Source organism: Mirounga angustirostris, unplaced genomic scaffold, assembly GCF_029215605.1.
Source record: "Mirounga angustirostris isolate CCGP_5_RB_7025 unplaced genomic scaffold, mMirAng1.0.hap1 SCAF_1, whole genome shotgun sequence".
Lineage (NCBI taxonomy): Eukaryota > Metazoa > Chordata > Mammalia > Carnivora > Phocidae > Mirounga > Mirounga angustirostris.
The window spans coordinates 160,926,753-160,950,879 of NW_026991709.1; the positions used below are offsets into that span (position 1 = coordinate 160,926,753).

The following is a 24,127-nucleotide window of genomic DNA, read 5'->3' on the forward strand; positions in this document are numbered from 1 at the left end:
GAGGGAGGGACAACGGCAGCCGGGAGTCAGCCATCAGATGGCAGGGAAACGCCGGGGGGCAGTCAAGCCCCCAGCAGCAGCCTGCCCTGAGCCAGTGACTCTGAGAGGACGGGGGCACCACGTGGGGCTGGGGGAGCCTCGCACTGGGGACTCCGCCAAGCAGGTACTGGAGAACTTGCTCTGGGCCCAGGGCTGGGAAACGCAGAGATGTTTACGCAGGAGACTGCCCTCAAGGAGCATACAACCCGACCTAGGAGATCCCAGGACTGGTGCTTTGCACTTCTTTACCTCACTTCTGCACAAAAGCGCACTCATGTCTTTAACTGCCCCGGACCAGCTCTCCTTGCCAAGTGCTCCGAGGGGACGCTCCCTGACGCGGGGCCAGCTGGGCTGGGGAGCTGGGCCTGGAGGGTTTGGCTGCGTGAGGTGAGAGCACGTGGGGGGACGGAGTCAACATAAAGCCTGGTGACAGGTCACCAAAGGGATGTGAGGGAGGAGTCTGACAAAAATAGTTTGCCACTTTTAAAGGCAAACTGGCAGCAGTTCAGGGTTGGAGACAGGGAGACAACAGGTGCGGTTTTGGCTGTTCCCAGAGCACATTTCTGTGTCTGACCCAATCCTGATCTCACCACACAGCTGCGTGGAGGGGCCTCTCTGCCCCTCTGGGAGCCCTTTGAGGACTGCATGTCAACTCCGCACAGGTTGGCCCAGACTGGGGCAGGTGCCCTGAAACATGACTTAAGTGAGCAACCCCAGGCCTGGAGGACGGCCACAGGCGCAGGGAGCCTGTCTCTCCCTGGATCGGTTTAGCATGAGATTAGACCCCTGCTTGTGGGGACAGGAGCAGGACAGGGACGTCGGGGTCGGGCTGGGGGCTGGAAGAGCCAGCTGAGGTGGACTCCAGGGACACCTTTCCCAACAAGGTTAGGACACAGATGTCTCAGAGACACAGGACTGTGGTGTCAAAACACAAGGCATCTCTGGGCAGAATCCGGGCCCACAGTTCTGGGTCCCCTTCTCCCACCTGGGCTTGTCTTCTTTCCAAAAGAGCCGCACTGACCTTGTCCCCATAGCGAAGCTTCAGCCTCTCCCGGATGAGCAGTCCCCTGACCAGCAGCTTCCAGTTCCCCAGGGCCCGCTTCTCTCTTTTCTGCCGGCAAAATGAAACGGAGAACACAAAATGTTGAGTACTGTCACTTTCAGGAGAAGTATCAAGATGGAATCTATGAACATATAAAGATCCAAAATAAGACTTTTTGGTTAAAAGAGTCCCTCAACCATGCCGAGTCTGTTTTAAAAGGAATGTGATTTATAAAGTGATGCACATAAAAGGCAGCAAAACAGAAGCCTCTTTTTAACTGGTAGCAACTCTAACATCTTCGAGGAGGAGGCTTGGACCACAGCAGTTCCCTTCAGCAGAAGCAGGCGTGGACGGCAGGTGCCGTAGCCCCCGGAGCCGGGGTCCAGTACCCGGTGGACACGGATGCTGGATGGTGAGGTGGAGGCAGGACCCTGTTTATCCGGGGCTGGCTCCCTAGGGTGCCTTCCGCAAAGTCCGAGAGCTGGAAAGAGCTTTGGGGCACGTGGCCTCTCCTGTTTTAACCCACCATCAAATGAGGCACCTGCCCCACCTGGGGGCTCGTGTTCCCCTGCCACTCTGCTTTCGCACCTCAGGCCCCCGCCCTGGCCAAACGGCTCACCTCCTTCTCCCGCTTCTCAATGAGCGCCTGCTCGTTCTCCCAGGCGGCCAGGAGCACGTCTTTGTATTCCTCGCAGACAATGTACCCGTCGGTTCTGTAAGCACGCAACGCGGACGGCTCACTTGAGGCTGCCGCCTGCTCCGGCCTCTGCTCTCCCTTGCGGAGGCCGGCCAGCGGCTCCCAGGCGCTCGGAGCCCTGAAGGCTTTCCGGCGTCAGGCGCCGTGATCCCAGCCACAGCCGCTGACAGCGCCCGGGCACCAGGCAGGCCTGTGGACTCTGGCACCGCGTCCTCCCCAGGCCCCCCGCCCTGGGCGGACAGAGGCCACCTAACCAGGATGCGTGCTGACCTTGCTTGCTCCCCCGCCCCCGCCCCCAGGAGACGGTTTCCATCTGGCATCAGGAGCATGCGGTTTCCCTGGTTTTGCTGCCTCTGCAGAGTCGCCAGAGTGAAAGTGTGGAAGTAAAAGGTAAAGTGTTATGGCTGACTTCGCAAATGCAGAGTAAAACCTGGAAAATGGCCTCAACCCGCACATGGACTTCCTGCCCCAGCCCTCCTGCGGCCGCCGGGGAAGGCCCCTCACGCACATGGGATGGGAGTAGCCTTTATGGAAATCGAAGCCGGTGATGGCCTGGACACAGTCGATGTCCAGCTTGCGGGCCACGCGGTGCAGGTTGGGCAGGTTGAGCTGGACGCAGCCGACGGGCATCATGCTGGGCAGGAAGAGGTACACGTTCCCAAACTCATTCCGGGGGACCTGCAGGGGGTGGCAGGGCGGGTGTGGCCAGCGGCAGCGTGACACGACCCGGTCCCGAGCCCTCGGGGCGCTGCCCTCACCTTGCCGTCCACAGCCACGGGCGGCTGGTACTCCTCCGTCTGCCACTCGCCGAACAGGCCCAGGTCGTTGTGGTCCTGCAGCTGCGGCTCAGTGAGGCGGGCTTTCCGGGCCCGGTTGGAGTAGCCTTTCACCATCTGCCCCGGAGGGACAGCCAGTTGACAGACGGACTGCCGCTGCCGAAGCACTTACTGTATCCTGGGCACCGTGCTGAGGGCCTTCCTAAACCCATGGCCTCATTTCACCTCCACAACGGACCCGAGATGCACGTGCCTCTTACCCCCTTACCGGGCCCAGTACCAGCGCGACCCCGGGGACGGCCACCGCTAGCCAACACCTGCAGACGCTCCCTGCCCCAGGTTGTGTCCGGCAAGGGGGTCCCATCGCCGTCTCCACTGCACAGCCAGATGAGCGACCCGGGAGCTGCAAACTATCTGCCTACAGCGCAGACCGGAGCCAGGCTTTTACCCGCCACACCTCGCTCCCTACTTTCATCACAGACAGGGTGACTGGGACTCGGAGATGAAGTCACTGAAATCCCATGGCCAGGTGAGTGACAGGGCCAGGATTTAAACCCGGGAACTAGCTGCGTCGTGCATTCTGGAAGGCACTGACAGCTTAGGACTCCTCGCACACTCCCCGACCATGTCTAGTGGCCAAAAGTCTCACTGGGGAGGACGAGCGAGAAGGCTGCCTAAGTGCTCCAAGGAGGAGTGGGACAGACGCACCGGGCGCCTCTAGCACAGGGCTCGGCACATTTTTCTGGAAAGGGTCCCATGCAGCCTGTTTTACAACCCTTAGGTGTCACATGTCTTGCTTGCTCTGAAAGATCCAGCTTACAAATTCCCCATTAGAGTAAGACATATTTGAATGCTTTTCGCTTCCTCCAGTCTTTCTCAAGCCAGAAAAGTCAGCCCTGGATGCCTCTCCCCGCCTGTCCTCAGCAGCCCTCAGTGCCCAGGCCTCTGCCTGCAGGGCGCCCGCCATGGTTACCTTGTAGGGCACTTCTCCCAGCCTCACCACTCTCGCCTGTTTCAGCCACGTGTCCCGCGAGTGCAGGGTATGCACGCAATCCCTGCGGGAGCCAACAGGGGGAGACACAGGACACACTCAGTTCACACCGGGCTGAAGGAGCTGTGCGCGCAGCCTCCCAGAAGGAAGGGCTCGGCCCTCGATTCTCTCCTCAGGCCCGGCTCCTGAGGGAAGCAGGGGACCTGCGGTGGGCGAACGGCTAACCTGGACTTCCTATCTTCTCGGGGATGTGTCCACTTACACTGGAACCACGAGCTACTGAGTGACCACAGAATGAAGATGCACGCCCGTGGCAGTCACGATTCCCGGCAGCCTCTGGCTCCGCTCTCCTTCCACAGCTAAGAGCTGTACCCGGCCTTGCAAGACCACTTTCCAAAGAGTTCCACCTGCCGTCCTCGCTGAGCCTTCTCCGACAGGGCGCGCTCATCTCTTCCTCAGTTTGCAGCCCTGCACTCTGGCCAGAGAGAGGGCTCCCGTGCGCAGAGCAGGCCCTCCGGCTCCGGCCCCATCGGAGGCCTGCGGTGCACACCTCCTCGTGCCACGGCCTGGCGGGGGGCCCCACACAAGCCACTGTCCCTTCCTGAGCCTCAGCGGCACCCTCTATCAGCCAGGGATAATGAGCTCTGTCCTCTGTGCTTTGCCGGGCTGCAGGAAGACCAGACGCTGCCCGGGTGCTGGAGCAGAGCCTGTCCTGTCAGGGCTGGCACCCCCGGCAGGCTGCACAGCTCTGATCACCCAGAGGAGCAATTACGTCACGGTCATGGTCTTCACGTGGGGGCGCGGGGGGGAGGCAGGCGGGCACTGTCAGGACATTCCAAGGAGCACAGCGGGGAAGTGGACACAGCCCCGTCAGGATAAACCTCAACTTCTAACCACTTCACACCCACGAGGACGGCTATTATCCAAAAACCCGAAAGGAAGCGTGGGCGAGGGTGGGGGAAACTGGCATCCCTGCATGCTGCTGGTAGGACCGGAAAACAAGGCAGGCACTGCGGAAGGCAGGAGGTTGAGGCTTCAAAAAGTAGACACAGAATTACCACGCGAGTCGCGATTGTACTTCTGGGCATATGCACCCAAAAGGAGCGACAGCAGAATCTCAAAGAGGTATGTGTGCACCCACGTTCGCAGCAGCACTGCTCAGCACAGCCGAAAGGGGAAGCACCGCGAGTGCCCGTCCCTGGAGGCCAGTCCCCAAAGGACGACTACTGCACGATCGCATTTACATAAGGTCCCCAAAGGAGTCAAATGCCCAGACAGCGGCATGGTGGCCGCCAGGGGCTGCGGGGGAGGGGGGAGATCCTGTTTCATGGGGACCGAGTTTCCGCTTGGGAAGATGAAGAAGTTCTGGAGACGGACGGTGGGGATGGTTGTACGATCCAGTCAGTGTACTTAACACCACTGAACTGTATGCTTACAAATGGTTACGTGGCACACTTGGTTTTGTGTATTTTACTACCAAAAAAACTGTCTACCTCTGATGCGTTCTCCGATGACTGACGTGGTGGTCCCTGTGGACCACACCTGCTTCCTTCCCACCGGCCTGCTTTGCCTCAACCACCTGTGCCTTACGCCTGAGCCTTACGCCCTCGACCAGGGGGACTGGGCCCTGGGGCCTCTGACTGCCGGCAGCTGAGGCCCTGACCAGGACTGATGCCTCCTGACACGGAACAGAAAGCTCAGCCACAGACCCTGAACAGAGGGTGTAGGCTGGGTCCCTGCAGGGCTGCACGCAGGAAGTGGGCTGCACCCACTCAGAGCCCCTGAACCACCTACTCCTGTGATTTCCCTGTTGCCTTGTTTTCTCTCTCTTGTCCTGGTTATTAAGAATACCCTCTACTCTATTTTTTGGTCTCTCATTCCAGTGTTTTAAAAAGCCACTTCTTTTAGTTATCATTTTGTTTTGTTTTTTTGAGGCACATTTTATTTAAATTCAATTAATTAACATATAATGTATTAATAGTTTCAAAGGTAGAGGTCAGTGATTCATCAGTCTTATATAATAATAGCCAGTGCTCATTCCATCACATGCCCTCCTTAATGCCCATTACCCAGCCACCCCATCCCTCCACGCCCCTCCCCTCCAGCAACCCTCAGTTTGTTGCCTATGATTAAGAGTCTCCTATGGTTTGTCTCCCTGATTTTGTCTTGTTTTATTGTTTCCTCTCTTCCCCTATGATCCTGTTTTGCTTCTTAAATTCCACATATCAGTGAGATCATATAACTGTCTTTCTCTGATTGACTTTTTCACTTAGCCTAATACCCTCTAGTTCCCTCCACGTCACTGCAAGTGGCAAGATTTCATTTTTTTGATGGCTGAGTAGTATTCCATTGTAATTTCTTTCTATTGCCATTTTTCTTAAAAGTTCTGCTTCTATTTTTCTCTCTCACCTTAAGATTTTATTTATTTGACAGACAGAGGCACAGCAAGAGAGTGAACACAAGCAGGGGGAGTGGGAGAGGGAGAGAAGCAGGCTCTCCGCTGAGCAGGGAGCCCGATGTGGGACTCAATCCCAGGACCTGGGATCATGACCTGAGCCAAAGGCAGATGCTTAATGACTGAGCCACCCAGGCGCCCCAAGATTTTTTGTTTTAGGGGCGCCTGGGTGGTGCCGTCGGTTAAGTGTCTGACTCTTTGGATTTTGGCTCAGGCCATGATCTCAGGGTTGTGAGATGGAGCCCCGCCTTGGGCTCTGTCCTCAGCAGCGAATCTGCTTGAAACCCTTTCCCTCTGCCCCCACCCTGCTTGCACGTTCTCACATGTGCACGCTCTCTCTCAATAAGTAAATAATCTTAAAAAAATTTCTTTTGGGGCGCCTGGGTGGCTGTTGGTTAAGCGACTGCCTTCGGCTCAGGTGATGATCCTGGAGTCCCTGGATCGAGTCCCGCATCAGGCTCCCTGCTCGGCGGGGAGTCTGCTTCTCCCTCTGACCCTCCCCCCTCTCATGTGCTCTCTCTCTCTCTCTGTCTCAAATAAATAAAATCTTTAAAAAAAAAAAAAATTCTTTTGTTTAAATTTTGTATATATCTTACATTCTTCTTCTAACTCTTATTCCCTTCCCCTCTTCTTTGGCAATTTTCTTTAGTGTGGATAAAATATACACAGAATGTACCATCTTAACCATTTCTAGGTGTGCAGTTCAGTGACATTAAGTATATTCACACTGTTGAGTAACTGTCCCCACCACGCACCTCCAAAACTTTTCCATCTTCCCAAACAGAAGCCCTGTCCCCATTAAGACATCTGCTCCCTTTAATTTTCATGATCAAATCTTGTATTCCCTCCTTTTGTAGTTTTGTTAACTTACATCTTAGGGGTGTATTTTCTATTGTCCCATATAAACCTTGTCATACTTTTAATTTTTCCCCCATAACTCTTTTGCACCTGCTGGTCTTTTAACCCTTGTGGTTTTCATCTTCAAACTAGAATCCCTTCTACATGTGCACCCCATGGGACGGTGTGCGCACACACCCACACCCACACCCACACCCACACCACACAGCTCATCCCGTTTGACAAAAGGGCTGATGTAAGCAGCCCCTCCCGCAGAAGGCTGCTAGTCCCAGGCCAGCGGGAAGCCCACAGGGCCACCTGGCTGCCTCACGCACCTGGAGTAGACCGCTTCTCCACGACAATAGCCAAGAATCGCGGCTGTCTCAGGGTAGATGGCCTCGTATTTCAGGAGATGCCTCTTCAGCGCGTACAGAGGGTGGTTCTTATATGTGCCAATGACAGTCGGCAAAGGCTGGCCCAGGTGCTTTGCCTGGAACTGCAAAGACCAGAGAGACAACGCTGAGCATGTTTGGAAGAGGAGGTGAGGTCTGAGGCGGGCCATTCCCTCGACCACCTTGTGCAGGGAACAGTGGAGCAGAGGTTTCGCGAGCACCAGTGACTGTAACATAGCGTCTGTAGTCTGGTACTAGGCAGGTTTTAGATAAAGCATGGGATCCTGTGGCCTGTGGCAACTGTGGAAAGTCATCTAACCTACTCATTCTCGGTGCTCAGACCTAGCCCTCAGGGAGGACACACGGTTTTCCGCAGGAAGAAGGCCTTCCGTCCTCTGCAATGTGGGTCTACTTGATCCTGCTCGGGAACCTCAAATGGGCCGTTCGCGCCATGTAACTCTCCTTAGTCCCCTGTGAGGAACACTCATCTCTCGGCACTTCTTTCAGGACTCTGATTTCTCAGTGGACAATTCCACTGCGGTAAGTCACATGCTAGTCATCAAGGTCTCCTGAGCTCTCCTGGCATCTCTTCAAACAGCCCCAGCAGATGAGAGCAGACTGGCCAAGCTCGGGCAGCTTCCACCTCAAATAGTCCGTTGTGACACCATCTGCACCATTCCCACTCACCCAGTCACATCTAAGTAAAATGAACCAGGAACAGCCCCTCTCAACGCACCGGAACTGGGGAACTGTACTGCTATGGGGGACGCTAAATAAACCCATGCTTCACCTGCCCCGACAAAGTGGGCATCATTCATGAGCAAATCCGGGCAAATGCTGAGCTCCACCCCACGCGACTGCCGTGCACAAGGAGCTCGGGTCAGTGGGCGGTCCTAGCACAAACTGTACTGCTTTAGCAGTCTGCTTCCCTGTGCGCCCTCCCGAGTCCCTTTCTCCCCAGGAGACGAGTGTTCTAGATCCAAGAAGGGATGTCCGTGTGTGCTTCTGTGAGCGTGCACTCGGGGCTCAAGCGGGGTGGGGGGACAGATGGCCATTGCATTCCTGAGTTTTTTCTTCTTTCACTCAGTGCAATTTATATGATTGCATACATATTTTAAAGCTCCAAATTTACAACTAGGCAATAACTAAAAGTATGCTGTATAACGGCTTTGAAGCCTGACAGATGTGGGTTCAAATACCAAGGCAGTTAATCTCTCAGATCCTCCATTTTTAACTGGTAAAATTAGGGCAATAGTCATCCCGGGTCTAAAGTACTGTGATACCCCCACATGGGGCCGGGCACATACAAGGGGCACCAAGATGGGCCTTTGAGCCCACAGCAGACCTTACCTCTGAGTCTTCCTTCTTCTCCCTCTCCACCAACGGGCTCTGGTACGGTCTCAGGGTTTCAGCCCACCACTTGGCATCAACCCGGCACTTGCGGGTCACAGTCATCCAGTCTGGGTCGTACCTCTGGGTGACATCCCGGACCCAGCCATCACCGTCGATGCCCACCACGTAGGTCATGGGCTTGGTGGCATACTTGTAACAGGCCAGAGCCTGGCCCACCACACCATGCACACAGTCCACACACACCCACTTTTCCTCCTGCTCACAGAACACCTCTAGCCACTGGTCTACACCAGCTGCTTTCTCTCCTTCTGCCCCCTCACCACCACTGGAGATTTTCCTGCCTCGCTTACTCTTACTGCTTGAAGAGCTCGTGGATGCTGCTGGAAAGCTAGGGTGCTTGGGGTGCTGAGGGTGCCTTCCACGTTGGGTCCTGGAGTCACTCTTGGACCCTGCCTTTGTCCTCTGGGGGGCTGGGGCCCTCCTCTGCCTGGGAAGGCCAGGCTCAGAATCCTCATCAGATGAATGAGGGGCTTCCCCGCTGGAGAGCTCAAAGTCAGAGCCGCTGCTGCCCTTGTCACTCCCACTCTCTTCTTTATAAGACACCCTGGAGGCCACCTGCCGCTCCCGGCCAGGCCGACGTCTCTGGGTGGCCTCCTGCCGCCCTCCCGCCCTGGGCTCTTCCGCGCTGGAGGAGGGCTCTCTCCGTTTCTTCTTGGCCGCGGCTGCCTGGCTCCTCTTCCCTTGGGCACTTGGACCTCCAGGGCCCTTAGAAGACGTGGCCTCCTGCCTGGTTCCTTGGCTGGTCTTGGGGCTGGTTTGGCTTTCTGGAACTGGGCTGCAAGTCTCCAAGGAGCCCCCAGGATCTTCTGCAGAGGTCTCCTTGGCAGCTTTCTTCCCCTTAAGTAGAACAGGAAATTTTGTTTTTTCTTTTTGTGCTCATGATATGACAGAGATCCTATAATCTGCCAGGGCTAAGTCACTGGCTACAGAACCAGCATACACAGGATGTCCCCAGCTCAGACAGAGTCGAGCTGGCAATCCTTTAGGAATGTAAGAATGTATTCACTAAAATCTGTGGCATCTTAGCTAAGCCACAGTGGACTCTTTCCACTCTAGCGCCTGGCTCGGGGAGGGGAGTGGGGGCAGCAAGGGAAACAGACCAACCTGGGTTCCATCTCCAGTTCTGCTTCTCATTCATTATGTGGTTTCAGTCAACAATATATACGTTTATTTACATTTTCTCAAATATTTATTACTTATGTGTAAACCTCTGAGTCTCAGTTTCCTTGGCAATACCCGCCTCGCACATAACATATCTTGCGAGCAAATACTGATGGACTTATTAAATTTGCAGCTTTAAGAACATGGAATTAAATCCTCTGGACCACTAAGTTTCAGACGGTGCTGACAGCACGGCAAGTCTAGTGCTGAGCCTCCTCCTTAGATGACAGCAGAACGCAGAGTCCCTCACCCCTTACCACTCCACACGGCCAAGGAGCAGGAGGACGGGGCCAATCTGCTGCATCACAAGGCAGAAACTAACCCACCAGGGAGCCAGGCCCTCCCTTGGGCCCCTCTGTGCATGCCAGGCTCAGGCTGCTGGAGGCCCACTGGTGTCCAGTCTTCCCAACACAGGGGTGAGCAAGGCAGGCTCCAAGGGGCCCATGCTCCATGAATGCCAACCCGTAAAAATAGTCCAATGACCAATTTTTTTCTTGGAAGTCTGGTAATTTCTCCCTCCCTGCTGAGCCAACTGCCTTTTAGGAGAACCCCACCTTTGCTGTGGGTAACTTCAGAGGAAGTGGCTGGAGAGACAGCACCAGTCGGGTCTGGACCTGCAGGGCCCGGAGGATCAGTAAAAATATCTGTGGGGGGAAAAGAATGATGCATTTATCCTAAGAAAAAAATCGAGGATTTAACTAATTCCATGGTGTTTGTTGTGGTAGTTTTTTTTATAACAGGGAAGAGTTAGAAACAACTGAACAACAGGAGCCGGGAACCCTACACGGTTTTAAAAATGATGCTGAAGAGATTTATCTTTGTAGAAAAATGGAAAGATGTTCACTACATATTAGATGAAAAGAGAAGTTTGGTTTTTAATGTGTAATGTTAATTTTTGTAAAAAAAAAAAAAAAACCACATAAACATATATGTGTATTTAGAAAAAAAAGGACCCATTTTTGGGTTATGGGTGTTTACAGGTGATCTTTTTTTTCAGCTTACCTACCTCCTGTATTCAACATGTGTTGTAATTATGAATAAAATAAAACAAACGAAGTATCACTTTGAGAAGAAAAAGTAGAAAACATCATTATCACCAGATCTCCAAAGTCTATTCTGTTTACCATTTTCCCCACAACGAATCTTTCCACTGGAGGCTGCAGTTCTACAACTTCTGCTTACCTGTAAGGAGGGGAGCCTCCTCAGGGGAATGAACCTCCAAAACGGCGACAGTGATAAAGCACCTGAGCAAGATCTTCCCACGCAGACCTCAGCATCTCATGAGTTACTCTAATGCCCGACTGAGAAAGCCACAAACAGGAGGGCGTGTTTTCTGTGAGACGCTGCATTATATCGAAAAAAATAATGACTTTTGCCTATTTCTTCTGGAGTTAAAAGCGGCTTGGTGGGGAGGATGAGAAAACATCAAAGAAACCCAAACTGAGAGACACTCTACAAAATTCCTAAGCAGTAGTCTGAAAAGTGTCAAGACAGGAAGGATGAGGGAAGACCCACAAACTGGCAGATGGAGGAGACGAAGGAGTCCCGACGGCCAAAGGCAATTCAAAGTAACCAGATGCCGACGGCCAACTGCTTTTTGATGAGGGTGCCAAGACTTGTCTCTTCTTACCAGTAGTGAAGATAACACAACAAACAGCTGGAAGAATAGTCTCCTCAACCAAGGACACCGGGACAACTAGATACCCACATGCAAAAAGGATGGAGTCGAACTGAGACCTCACATCATATATAAACATTAACTCAAAATGTATGGAAGACTCAAAATGGATGTAAGAGCTGAAACTGTAAAACTCTTAGAAGAAAACGTAAGGGGGAAAAGTTTCATGATCTTAGATTTGGCACTGGATTCTTAGATATGACACCAAAAGTATAAGGAATAAAAGAAAAATAGAAAAAGCAGACTTGGGGCGCCTGGGTGGCTCAGTCAGTTAAGCGGCTGCCTTCGGCTCAGGTCATGATCCCAGGGTCCTGGGATCGAGCCCCACATCAGGCTCCCTGCTCCGCGGGAAGCCTGCTTCTCCCTCTGCCACTCCCCCTGCTTGTGTTCCCTCTCTCGCTGTGTCTCTCTCTGTCAAATAAATAAAATCTTTAAAAAAAAAAAAAAAGAAAGAAAAGAAAAGAAAAAGCAGACTTCATCAAAATTAAAATTTTTGTGCCTCAACACACTTTCTCCAGAAAAGACAACCTACGGGATAGGAGAAAATATCTGCATATATCTGAGAGCGGGTTAGTATCTAGAATATAGAAGGAATCCTCACAACTGAACAATAAAAAGACGAAGAACACAACTAAAAAACGGGCATAGGATTTGAATAGGCGTTTCTCCGAAGAAGATACACGAATGGCCAACATACACATGAAGGCGATAACCATCATGAGTCCCCAGGGGAATGTAAATCCAACCCACAATGAGCTAGCACTTCACACTTATTAGGATGGCTAGAATAAAAAAGAAAAAAGGAAAATACAAGTGTTAGAGAAGATCTGGAGAAATTGGAGCCCTTGTACATTGCTGGTGGGAATATAAAATGGGGCATCCGCGGAAAAGTTTGACAATTCTTCAAAAAGTTAAACATAAAATGACTCAGCAACTCCACTCCTGGGTATACACCTAAAAGAACTGAAAACAAGTAGTCAAGTACGTACACATGTTGATATTAGTACTCTTTACAATAGCCAAGAGGTGGAAACAACCTAAATGTCCAGGAACTAACAAATACACAAAATGTGGTCTAGCCATCCAATGGGATAATATAAAGCCATAAAAAGAAACAAAGTGCTGACACAAGCTACAACATGGATAAACCTTGAAAACACTATGCTAAGTGAAAGAAGCCAGACACAAAAGGTTACATGATACTTATTCCACGAAAAACATCCAGAACAAGTAAATGCGTAGGGACAGAATGCAGACTGTGGCTGCCAGGTGCTGGAGGGAGTAGGATGGGGAGTAACTATTTAATGGGCACATGGTAGCCTTTTAGGGGGGGTAAAACATTTTGGAAATACACACAGGAACAGAGTTTGGGAGGATAAGTCTCTAATATTAATGCTTTTCCCTGGGTGGTGGTATTAGGGCAATATCACTGGCCACGTCAGGTGTCTTAGGCTTTTTCAAGCCGAATCAGAAGAGAGGTAAAGATGCCAGTCATTTGGGCTTTTAAGATCCAAGAAGTCTGGTCTCTTTCCCTAAACAAACAGAGAAGCTGGGGCTCAGATATAAGTACATGTAATGAATAGGAATCTTTCGGGGATAAAGCCATATTTCTACCTCTATTTTCGGTAGACAGAACTCTCCTCACTGCACTGTTGCCGGCCAATGTCACTTCTCCAATCGGAAGGTAGGGAAAAGCTTTCTGACAGATTTCAGCAGAAATCTGACAGTTTGAAAAAACATTTCCTTGGGACTTCTTTTTTTTTTTTTTTTTTTAAGATTTTATTTATTTATTTGAGAGAGAGAGAATGAGAGACAGAGAGCATGAGAGGGGGTAGGGTCAGAGGGAGAAGCAGACTCCCTGCCGAGCAGGGAGCCCGATGCGGGACTCGATCCCGGGACTCCAGGATCATGACCTGAGCCGAAGGCAGTTGCTTAACCAACTGAGCCACCCAGGCGCCCTCCTTGGGACTTCTGAACATAATTTTTGAATAGTTAATGGAAACAATTCTAGGGCACCTGACCAAAAAGTACGTGCTTAATGCCCCAGGACACCAAGCAACAGAACGAATGCAGGCTTTCCACCCCACACACTGGTCCTGAACCTGACTCCAGTGCTTACCAGCGGAATGACCCTGAGAAAGTTCTTTGGCCTCTCTGAGCTTCAGAACCTATTTTTTATTTCACAAGCAATGAATAAGGAAGAACATGGAAAACACTGGAATGGCATCTGGCACGTGACTGCCATGGTCATTAGCTCACGGTCCTAGAAAATACTGGCACCAAGAGGAATCACTTACATGGACCAACTCTTCATCATCCCGCGCAGAGTAAATAGCAAACCTCCTTTCCAACGTCGTCTGTAGACCATCGCGTTCGTTGGTTGAGAGGTCTGCATTAACTGTAAATGTACCAATGAACCTGGAGAGAAACCAGGCGTTCCCTGTGTCACAGGTGAGGGCAAAGAGGAACGCTTGCTATCCTTTTATAGCCAAGCAAATCAGACAGGAGAGTCTCAGAAGGGAATCGTGAGCCTTGCCTGCCTCTGTTCTCATCTTCCCAGTCCGTGTGGCTGACCCCGGCTCACCACTGAAGACCCCAGCAGACTTCATGTCCCTGGGAGGTTCCCAGCCCCCCAGCTGCTCCGTGCACCTACAGGCCCCAGCAGACCTCTTCCCAAGTGCTCCTCACACTATCCTGACTACCTGGGGTGCATCTGTCTCCCCAGCCAGCCTAGGAGCTCTTCCAGGACAGAGAGCATGCCTGACACGTCTCTATCTTCAAGGCTGTGCTCAAGGCTCGGCATATAGGAACCCCTCAGGGAAAGTCTGTGGGAACTGACCTGCCCCCAGCCTCTGAGAGACACAAGTCCTATACTAGGGCTTCGCAGGACGGGCTGGAGGGCCATACCATTTCACCAGGTTTGACAGGTAACAGGCATCCACGTCTTGAGGTAGCACTCTGGTAAAGCGAGCTGGGATGATGGACAGGCCAATAGCAAGCAGATCCGGCTGGCTGCAGATGTTACTTCGATAGAAACCATTTGCCAGCAGGCACAACAGGTGAACCTGGAAAGAAGGGGAAGATGGTAGGCCGAGAACTAGAAGGGTTTTTGCTGCCACACTGAGAGATGTTTTGTGGGCGGGAATTATCTGTTATTTCTACACACAAGGAAGTAAAAATCCCAACATTAGCCATTTCCCAAGATCATGTTTTTCACCCTGTCTTCCCCCTAGATACTTATTCCCTCAAATAACCAAATCTCAAAATTGCAGAATACAGACTTTTTTTTTTTTTAAAGGCCTTGTCTTTTAAACATATGCTGCAGGATTTGCTCCAAAAAGATCGGGAGGAAAAGTGAGTCGGGGGAGAGAAGGGAGAGACTGTGCAAGCGCCAATAGCTGTCCAAGCTGGGGGACGGCGCAGGTTCACCAGACAGCTCTCTGCGCCCTTCCCTGGGTGCCAGGACCCAGCCTCTTCCGCTGCAGACCCCAAGGCAAGCTGGCCCCCCACCAGAGCTCCAGAGATGGTCACATGACTCCTCACCACCTCCTCCACAACCTTACATCCTTTTCCCTTCCTCCCCACCGAGGACCTCCCCATTTCAGTCAATGGCTCCGCTCTTCTCCCCTCACTTGAGCTTCCCATCTTGGAGTCATATGAACTCTTTCCCTCATTTCACCTCTTCCCAAAGCTACAAGCAGCACAGCTGTCTCACGTGCTCAAGGCCTCAGGGAGGCGGGTGTCTTGTCTCCTCACTGTCCTTGCTCTGTGCTCGTCTCATCTCCCCATTTCTGCGGCTGCTGTAGACACACCGTCTCTTCCAGCCGTGCAAGCTCTACCCGCTCTGGTTGCTCACTGCCCATCAGGGGGACATCCAAGCGCCCTTCCCTCACTCACAGGCCACCAACGCACGTACCGTCCAAGACGCAGACACACGGGCTGTCCCACCATGCCCTCTGCACTTGGCGCGGGCAGCCTCCCCAGCTCCGCCCTCCCCCCACCGCTACCCGCTGGCCCTTCTCTTAAATAAAGCTGCCTTCCTCAGCCACCTGACCCACACCGGTCCCCTTCCGTGTTCTGAGTCTTGAATGTCCTGTTTTGAAGTCTGTCTTGTTCCATCTCTGAGATCAGATGCTCCTTAATGGCAGGAAAGAAGCTTTATACAAGTCTCTAACCCCACAAAGCCAAGTACCTTGTGAGGTCCATGATGCGATTCAATAACTGCCCCCTGAAGTCAAAGACACCATCTCTTCAGCGGTGGTGGGAACTGAGGTTATGAAACAGGTGGAGGAAGGGATGGCGGGAGAGTGCCTGTGGGTCCGGCCCTGCTTTGTGCCGGCTCTGTGCTCCGGACCTTGCGTGTCATGTTTGCTCCGTCCCTACAACCCCCCTCCGAGGCAGGCACTTATCACCCCCCACCTCAAAGATGAGGAAACCAAGGCTCAGGGAGACAAAGAAACTCGCCAAGGCCACACAGTGAGTAGAGGAGCCAAACAAAGCCAGGCTTGACTGAGAACCGAGGTTGCGTGCACCACACTGCCCTGCCTCGACAGAGAGGACACTGTCCCTTCACCCCCTGCCCTTGCCCTTACCTTGTGTGTGTCCTCGCGGACTTCTTTACCGAAACGTTTCATCATCCTCCGAAGATAGGTCTCAAACTCCACTTTTATCCTTTCACTGCCATGCACATGGAAAAATCCGAGAATGAAGTGGGAGACTGAGCCCTGAGCCCAGAGCCCAGCCCCCAGTCCCGCGTCATAGCTCCTGAATCACTCTCCTGGTTCTCCTGCCCGAGGCTGTGCTACTCGGGCACACCAGCAAGCTGCCTGTTTTCCGCTGGCTTTCTGCTCCTTCTCACCTGCACACCTTGGCTCGGGACATTCTCCACCCGTCACGCCTCATAGCCGTGCTTCGAAACACACATCCTCCAAGGAGGCTTCCCTGCCTGTCTGACCTCCCGACCACTGATTCCGTCCTTTGCACCAGGACTTCCGTGCTAAATTGGTGCACACTCATTTGTATGGTGCTGTTCTGCTGGGCGATCTCTTTCATGCCTGTGTCCCATGCATCTGTCCTCCTCCTTCGTGCCTAATGATGTGCCCATCAATGTGCAGAGTGCACACAGAGTGGGACTCATTCGCCAATTAACTGCCGGGCGTTGTGCTCACGTTCCCAAGCCACCAGTGGCTGCACTAGTCCTGGCGATCCTGGGATGGAGTGGGGGCTCCCTACCATAGGGGGGCACTGGCTCACATCGCGCAGTATAATGTGGTGCGAAAGCATGAGTGTCAAGTTGGCCAGAGAGGGATTTGGATCTTGGCTCATCTGCTCCCTGGCTGAGTGACTCCTGAAATGTTACTTAACTTCTCTGAGCCTCCACGATCTCATCCACAAACTATCTTCAAGTTTAAGTAAGACAATGGACAACCTACAGAGTCCTCGGCACACACCAGATGTTCAACACTAAGGATTTCCTCTTCCCATGTCTGCCCCAGCCAGAGAATAAACCAGGAATTTTGAACGTGGGACTCTCTCACCTAAGGCTCCTAACCACATTGGTACTCAGCCCCCGTCTCCTATGTGTTTCTCAAAAACTTGTGTTAGGGCGCCTGGGTGGCTCAGTTGGTTAAGCAACTGCCTTCAGCTCAGGTCATGATCCTGGAGTCCCGGGATCGAGTCCCGCATCGGGCTCCCTGCTCGGTGAGGAGCCTGCTTCTCCCTCTGACCCTCCCCCCTCTCATGTACTCTCTCTCATTCTCGATCTCTCAAATAAATAAATAAATCTTTAAAAAAAAAAAAACAAACTTGTGTTAAGTAGCAGCTCTTGCTCATTTTGTGTGACAGGAATCTACAGACAAGGTAAGATAATCTTACCTTCTTTCCCTTGCTTTCGCCTGCTGGGGTGTTTCAATCTCTATCTCCACTGGTTTCACAGGCAGGACAGATTTAGAGAAGGCTGCATTTTCTCCCACATCACCTGGCACAGGTTCACCAAGTTCTATCAACAATAATGTTTTTTTAAATCAGTAATCATAGGGGCACCTGGTAGCTCAGTTGGTTAAGTGGCCAACTCTTGTTTTCAGCTCAGGTCATGATCTCAGGGTCATGGGATCGAGCCCCACATCAGGCTCCACGCTGAGCGTGGAGTCTGCTTGAGATTCTTCTCCCTCTGCCCCTCCTCACTGCGCTCTTTCTCTCTCAAAATAAATAAATAAAATCTTTTTAAAAAACTAGTAATAATAATAATTATGATAGCTATCATACTGAACAAAATGGAGGTTCTGCGGGGAGTGAAGAACAGATGCAAGATAGGAGACCCCTACTCCTACAATGCTTTGAGTATCTCAAAAATGCCACAGACTGTGCTGTTTTACATTTATTTCTCATTTAACTTGAACAACCCAGAGAAACAGCCCTTAGAGGAGGAAACTGAGGCACAGAGATACTGAGTTGAATTAGAACCACACCTCTGGTATCAAGGAACTAATGCTCATGTGTGTGTTTTAGTAGAGACAGTCTTTCTCCAAGAGAAAAAAAACCCCAAAGAACAATTTCCTATTCTGTATTACTAAAATAATGCATATCATAATTTGCTTCATATACAGGCATGATTTAGTGGTCTTCCAGCCCCAACTGCAAACTTGTAATGATAAGGAATGCATCTTTTTTATCTCTTTATCCTCTACATCACTTGTAAACCCTAGCTGAAATAAACTGAATTCACTAAACTGGATCTGTGAACTTCATTAGCAAAGGCCCCTTTAAAGAGGCTCTGGGCCCAGAAGCAGTGACACCCCATTGGCAATGAACACACCTCATGCCAAGATATGGTTTCTACATACCAGTCACTAGTGAATGAGCCAGGCTTTCCTGGAGAAACAAAAGTTGATTATAGGTCTGGAGCAAGAAGAATATAGGATGGGCCTGGAACATCTTCTTGTGCCAAAAAACAAAAATGTTCTCAAAAACGTTTTTGAGAATGAGGCCATGTCAAAAGGACACAGTAAGGTAGCTGGCTTAAAGGAGCTCTTACTAGCCAAATCTGGGACAATCTGAAGATCAAAAAGTATAATGATGATAACTGATAACACATGAGTATTTAAAATATCTCTAAGTCCATAGTGATACTCAAAATAAATAAAATTCTTAAAAGAGAGAGCTCTTCTTTACAAAGTCATCTGATAAATGCATATGAGATGACAGAATCAGAAAGTTCCATTTTGCGATGCTCATTAAAATAATCTTTGATTCAGGGGCGCCTGGATGGCTTAGTCGTTAAGCATCTGCCTTCAGCTCAGGTCATGGTCCCAGGGTCCTGGGATTGAGCCCTGCATCAGGCTCCCTGCTCAGAGGGAAGCCTGCTTCTCCCTCTCCCACTCCCTCTGCTTGTGTTCCCTCTCTCGCTGTGTCTCTCTCTGTCAAATAAATAAACAAAAATATTAAAAAAAAAAAAAATCTTTGATTCAGTAAAGATAAATGCATACTAAAAACCATGAAGTAAAAAGTTACTGGAGAATAAGATATTCACACAGAATCAGAGTACCACCCGAGATGGTTAATTACAGAGGAAAAATGTACCTTTATATTGTCACAATCTGCCAGAACCACATTATATGATCACACTTAGCATCACTAGTAGGACAAACTGACATTAGGAGCCTCTTAATGGATGCAGTATGAAGTATTTTTGCAAAAAAAAAAAAAAAGTTTAACCTAAATTCAATCAAGTCTTAACTTACAGTTTATAAGAACCCAGGGGATACTGAAACACGTTTACCACCACCCTGAGGTGCCTATTTATCAGACAAAACTAGAATAAGAGACATCCCACAAAAGAAGAGGCCAGGACTCCTCAAAAATAGCAGTGCTACAAAAAGCAAAAAAAGATGCTAGGTGGGGTGTCTAGGCTAAGGGAGACTAAAGAGATGTAACTCACACCTTGATTAGACCCTGGATTAGAAACAGGCAAACAACAGCTATGAAGGATATTTTTGTAACAATTAGGGGCTTTTCTTTTTTTTTTTAAATTCTATATTCTTTTTTATTGTTACGTTAATCACCATACATTACATCATTAGTTTTTGATGTAGTGTTCCATGATTCATTGTTTGTGCATAACACCCAGTGCTCCATGCAGAACGTGCCCTCTTTAATACCAATCACCAGGCTAACCCATCCTCCTACCACCCTCCCCTCTAGAACCCTCAGTTTGTTTTTCAGAGTCCATCGTCTCTCATGGTTCGTCTCCCCCTCCGATTCCCCCCCTTCATTCTTCCCCTCCTGCTATCTTCTTTTTTTTTTTTCTTAACATATATTGCATTATTTGTTTCAGAGGCACAGATCTGTGATTCAACAATCTTGCACAATTCACAACGCACACCATAGCACATACCCTTCCCAGTGTCTATCACCCAGCCACCCCATCCCTCCCACCCCACCCCCCACTCCAGCAACCCTCAGTTTGTTTCCTGAGATTAAGAATTCCTCATATCAGTGAGGTCGTATGATACATGTCTTTCTCTGATTGAGTTATTTCACTCAGCATAACACCCTCCAGTTCCATCCACGTCATTGCCAATGGCAAGATCTCATTCCTTTTGATGGCTGCATAATATTCCATTGTATATATATACCACATCTTCTTTATCCATTCATCTGTCCATGGACATCTTGGCTCTTTCCAGTTTGGCTATTGTGCACATTGCTGCTATAAACATCAGAGTGCACGTACCCCTTCGGATCCCTACATTTGTATCTTGGGGGTAAATACCCAGTAGTGCAATTGCTGGATCGTATGGTAGCTCTATTTTCAACTTTTTGCGGAACCCCCATACTGTTTTCCAGAGTGGTTGTACCAGCTTACATTCCCACCAACAGTGTAGGAGGGTTCCCCTTTCTCCACATCCCCAACAACATCTGTCGTTTCCTGACTTGTTAATTTTAGCCATTCTGACTGGTGTGAGGTGGTATCTCATTGAGGTTTTGATTTGGATTTCCCTGATGCCGAGCAATGTTGAGCACTTTATCATGTGTCTGTTGGCCATTTGGATGTCTTCTTTGGAAAAATGTCTGTTCATGTCTTCTGCCCATTTCTTGATTGGATTATTTGTTCTTTGGGTGTTGAGTTTGATAAGTTCTTTATAGATTTTGGATACTAGCCCTTTATCCGATATGTCATTTGCAAATATCTTCTCCCATTCTGTCGGTTGTCTTTTGGTTTTGTTGACTGTTTCTTTTGCTGTGCAAAAGCTTTTTATCTTGATGAAGTCCCAATAGTTCATTTTTGCCCTTGCTTCCTTTGCCTTTGGCGATGTTTCTAGGAAGAAGTTGTTGCACCTGAGGTCGAAGAGGTTGCTGCCTGTGTTCTCCTTTAGGATTCTGATGGACTCCTGTCTCACATTGAGGTCTTTCAACCATTTCGAGTCTATTTTTGTGTGTGGTGTAAGGAAATGGTCCAGTTTCATTCTTCTGCATGTGGCTGTCCAATTTTCCCAACACCATTTGTTGAAGAGACTGTCTTTTTTCCACTGGACATTCTTTCCTGTTTTGTCAAAGATTAGTTGACCATAGAGTTGAGGGTCCATTTCTGGGCTCTCTATTCTGTTCCACTGATCTATGGGTCTGTTTTTGTGCCAGTACCATACTGTCTTGATGATGACAGCTTTGTAATAGAGCTGGAAGTCCGGAATCGTGATGCTGCCAGCTTTGCTTTTCTTTTTCAACATTCCTCTGGCTATGCGCGGTCTTTTCTGGTTCCATACAAATTTTAGGATTATTTGTTCCATTTCTTTGAAAAAAGTGGATGGTATTTTGATGGGGATTGCACTGAATGTGTAGATTGCTCTAGGTAGCATTGACATCTTCACAATATTTGTTCTTCCAATCCATGAGCATGGAACGTTTCTCCATTTCTTTGTGTCTTCCTCAATTTCTTTCATGAGTATTTTATAGTTTTCTGAGTACAGATCCTTTGTCTCTTTGGTTAGATTTATTCCTAGGTATCTTATGGTTTTGGGTGCAATTGTAAATGGGATCGACTCCTTAATTTCTCTTTCTTCTGTCTTGTTGTTGGTGTATAGGAATGCCACTGACTTCTGTGCATTGATTTTATATCCTGCCACTTTACTGAATTCCTGTATGAGTTCTAGCAGTTTTGGGATGGAGTCTTTTGGGTTTTCCACATAAAATATCGTATCATCTACAAAGAGTGAGAGTTTGACTTCTTCTTTGCCGATGTGGATGCCTTTGATTTTCTTTTTGTTGTCTGATTGCTGTGGCTAGGACTTCTAATACTATGTTGAATAGCAGTGGTGATAGTGGACATCCCTGCCGTGTTCCTGACCTTAGGGGGAAAGCTCTCAGTTTTTCCCCACTGAGAATGATATTTGCTGTAGGTTTTTCATAGATGGCTTTTATGATATTGAGGTATGTACCCTCTATGCCTATACTCTGAAGAGTTTTGATCAAGAAAGGATGCTGTACTTTGTCAAATGCTTTTTCTGCATCTATTGAGAGGATCATATGATTCTTGTGCTTTCTTTTGTTAATGTATTGTATCATGTTGATTGATTTGCGGATGTTGAACCAACCTTGCAGCCCAGGGATAAATCCCACTTGGTCGTGGTGAATAATCCTTTTAATGTACTTTTGGATCCTACTGGCCAGTATTTTGGTGAGAATTTTTGCATCCATGTTCATCAAGGATATTGGTCTGTAATTCTCCTTTCTGATGGGGTCTTTGTCTGGTTTTGGGATCAAGGTAATGGTGGCCTCATAAAACGAGTTTGGAAGTTTTCCTTCCATTTCTGTTTTTTGGAACAGTTTCAGAAGAATAGGTATTAATTCTTCTTTGAATGTTTGTAGAATTCCCCTGGGAAGCCATCTGGCCCTGGGCTTTTGTTTGTTGGGAGATTTTTGATGACTGCGTCAATTTCCTTAGTGGGTATAGGTCTGTTCAGGTTTTCTATTTCTTCCTGGTTCAGTTTTGGTAGTTGATACATCTCTAGGAATGCATCCATTTCTTCCAGGTTATCTAATTTGCTGGCACAGAGTTGCTCATAATATGTTCTTGTAATTGTTTGTATTTCTTTGGTGTTGTTTGTGATCTCTCCTCTTTCATTCATGATTTTGTTGATTTGGGTCATTTCTCTTTTCTTTTTGATAAGTCTGGCCAGGGGTTTATCAGTCTTGTTAATTCTTTCAAAGAACCAGCTCCTAGTTTCGTTGATCTGTTCTACTGTGCTTTTGGTTTCTATTTCATTGATTTCTGCTCTGATCTTTATTATTTCTCTTCTCCTGCTGGGTTTAAGCTTTATTTGCTGTTCTTTCTCCAGCTCCTTTAGGTGTAGGGTTAGGTTGTGTACTTGAGACCTTTCTTGTTTCTTGAGAAAGGCTTGTATTGCTATATACTTGCCTCTTAGGACTGCCTTTGCTGCATCCCAAAGATTTTGAACAGCTGTGTTTTCATTTTCATTGGTTTCCATGAATTTTTTAAATTCTTCTTTAATTTCCTGGTTGATCCATTCATTCTTTAGTAGGATGCTCTTTAGCCTCCATGTACTTGAGTTCTTTCCGACTTTCCTCTTGTGATTGAGTTCTAGTTTCAAAGCATTGTGGTCTGAAAATGGGCAGGGAATGATCCCAATCTTTTGGTACCGGTTGAGACCTGATTTATGACCTAGGATGTGATCTATTCTGGAGAATGTTCCATGGGCACTAGAGAAGAATGTGTATTCCGCTGCTTTGGGATGGAATGTTCTGAATATGCCTGTGAAGTCCATTTGGTCCAGTGTGTCATTTAAAGTCTTCATTTCCTTGTTGATCTTTTGCTTAGATGATCTGTCCATTTCAGTGAGGGGGGTGTTAAAGTCCCCCATTATTATTGTATTGTTGTCGATGTGTTTCTTTGCTTTTGTTATTAATTGCCTTATATAATTGGCTGCTCCCATGTTAGGGGCATAGATATTTACAATTGTTAAGATTGTCTTGTTGGATAGACCTTTTAAGTAGGATATAGTGTCCTTCCTCATCTCTTACTACAGTCTTTGGTTTAAAATTTAATTTGTCTGATATAAGGATTGCCACCCCAGCTTTCTTTTAATGTCCATTAGCATGATAGATGGTTTTCCACCCCCTCGTTTTCAATCTGGAGGTGTCTTTGGGTCTAAAATGAGTCTCTTGCAGACAGCATATCGATGGGTCTTGCTTTTTAATCCAATCTGATAGCCTGTGTCTTTTGATTGGGGCATTCAGTCCATTTAATTCAGCGTAACTATTGAAAGATAGGAATTTAGTGCCATTGTATTGCCTGTAAGGTGACTGTTACACTATATTGTCTGTGTTCATTTCTGGTCTATGTTGCTTTTAGGCTCTCTCTTTGCTTAGAGGACTCCTTTCAAGATTTCTTGTAGGGCTGGTTTCGTGTTTGCAAATTCCTTTAGTTTTTGTTTGTCCTGGAAGCTTTTTATCTCTCCTTCTATTTTCAATGACAGCCTAGCTGGACATAGTATTCTTGGCTGCATATTTTTCTCGTTTAGTGCTCTGAATACATCATGCCAGTCCTTTCTGGCCTGCCAGTTCTCTGTGGATAGGTCTGTTGCCAATCTAATGTTTCTACCATTGTAGGTTACATATCTCTTCTCCCAAG

The 24,127-nt window shown here is 48.9% G+C and overlaps 1 protein-coding gene across 6 annotated transcripts in view; it reads right to left on the reverse strand.

Annotated features, from left to right (window-relative positions):
• XPC (XPC complex subunit, DNA damage recognition and repair factor) overlaps positions 1-24,127 on the reverse strand; it is a 39,070-nt gene that overhangs the window by 3,437 nt on the left and 11,506 nt on the right. For 2 of the 6 annotated variants that reach the window (XM_064591527.1, XM_064591532.1), the window contains exons 4-16: positions 17,356-17,479; positions 16,074-16,158; positions 14,389-14,546; positions 13,779-13,899; positions 10,358-10,447; positions 8,580-9,479; positions 7,173-7,333; positions 3,528-3,609; positions 2,537-2,710; positions 2,287-2,456; positions 1,701-1,794; positions 1,061-1,150; positions 9-417 (exon numbers count right to left, since the gene is read on the reverse strand). In XM_064591527.1, the coding sequence (XP_064447597.1) occupies positions 34-417; positions 1,061-1,150; positions 1,701-1,794; positions 2,287-2,456; positions 2,537-2,710; positions 3,528-3,609; positions 7,173-7,333; positions 8,580-9,479; positions 10,358-10,447; positions 13,779-13,899; positions 14,389-14,546; positions 16,074-16,158; positions 17,356-17,479 (2,633 nt within the window). In that variant the 3' untranslated portion in view covers positions 9-33. Of the gene's footprint in view, positions 1-8; positions 418-1,060; positions 1,151-1,700; positions 1,795-2,286; positions 2,457-2,536; positions 2,711-3,527; positions 3,610-7,172; positions 7,334-8,579; positions 9,480-10,357; positions 10,448-13,778; positions 13,900-14,388; positions 14,547-16,073; positions 16,159-17,355; positions 17,480-24,127 lie in introns of those variants that run through there. The other 4 variants (XM_064591525.1, XM_045904260.3, XM_064591528.1 and 1 more) reach the window with 4 other exon arrangements.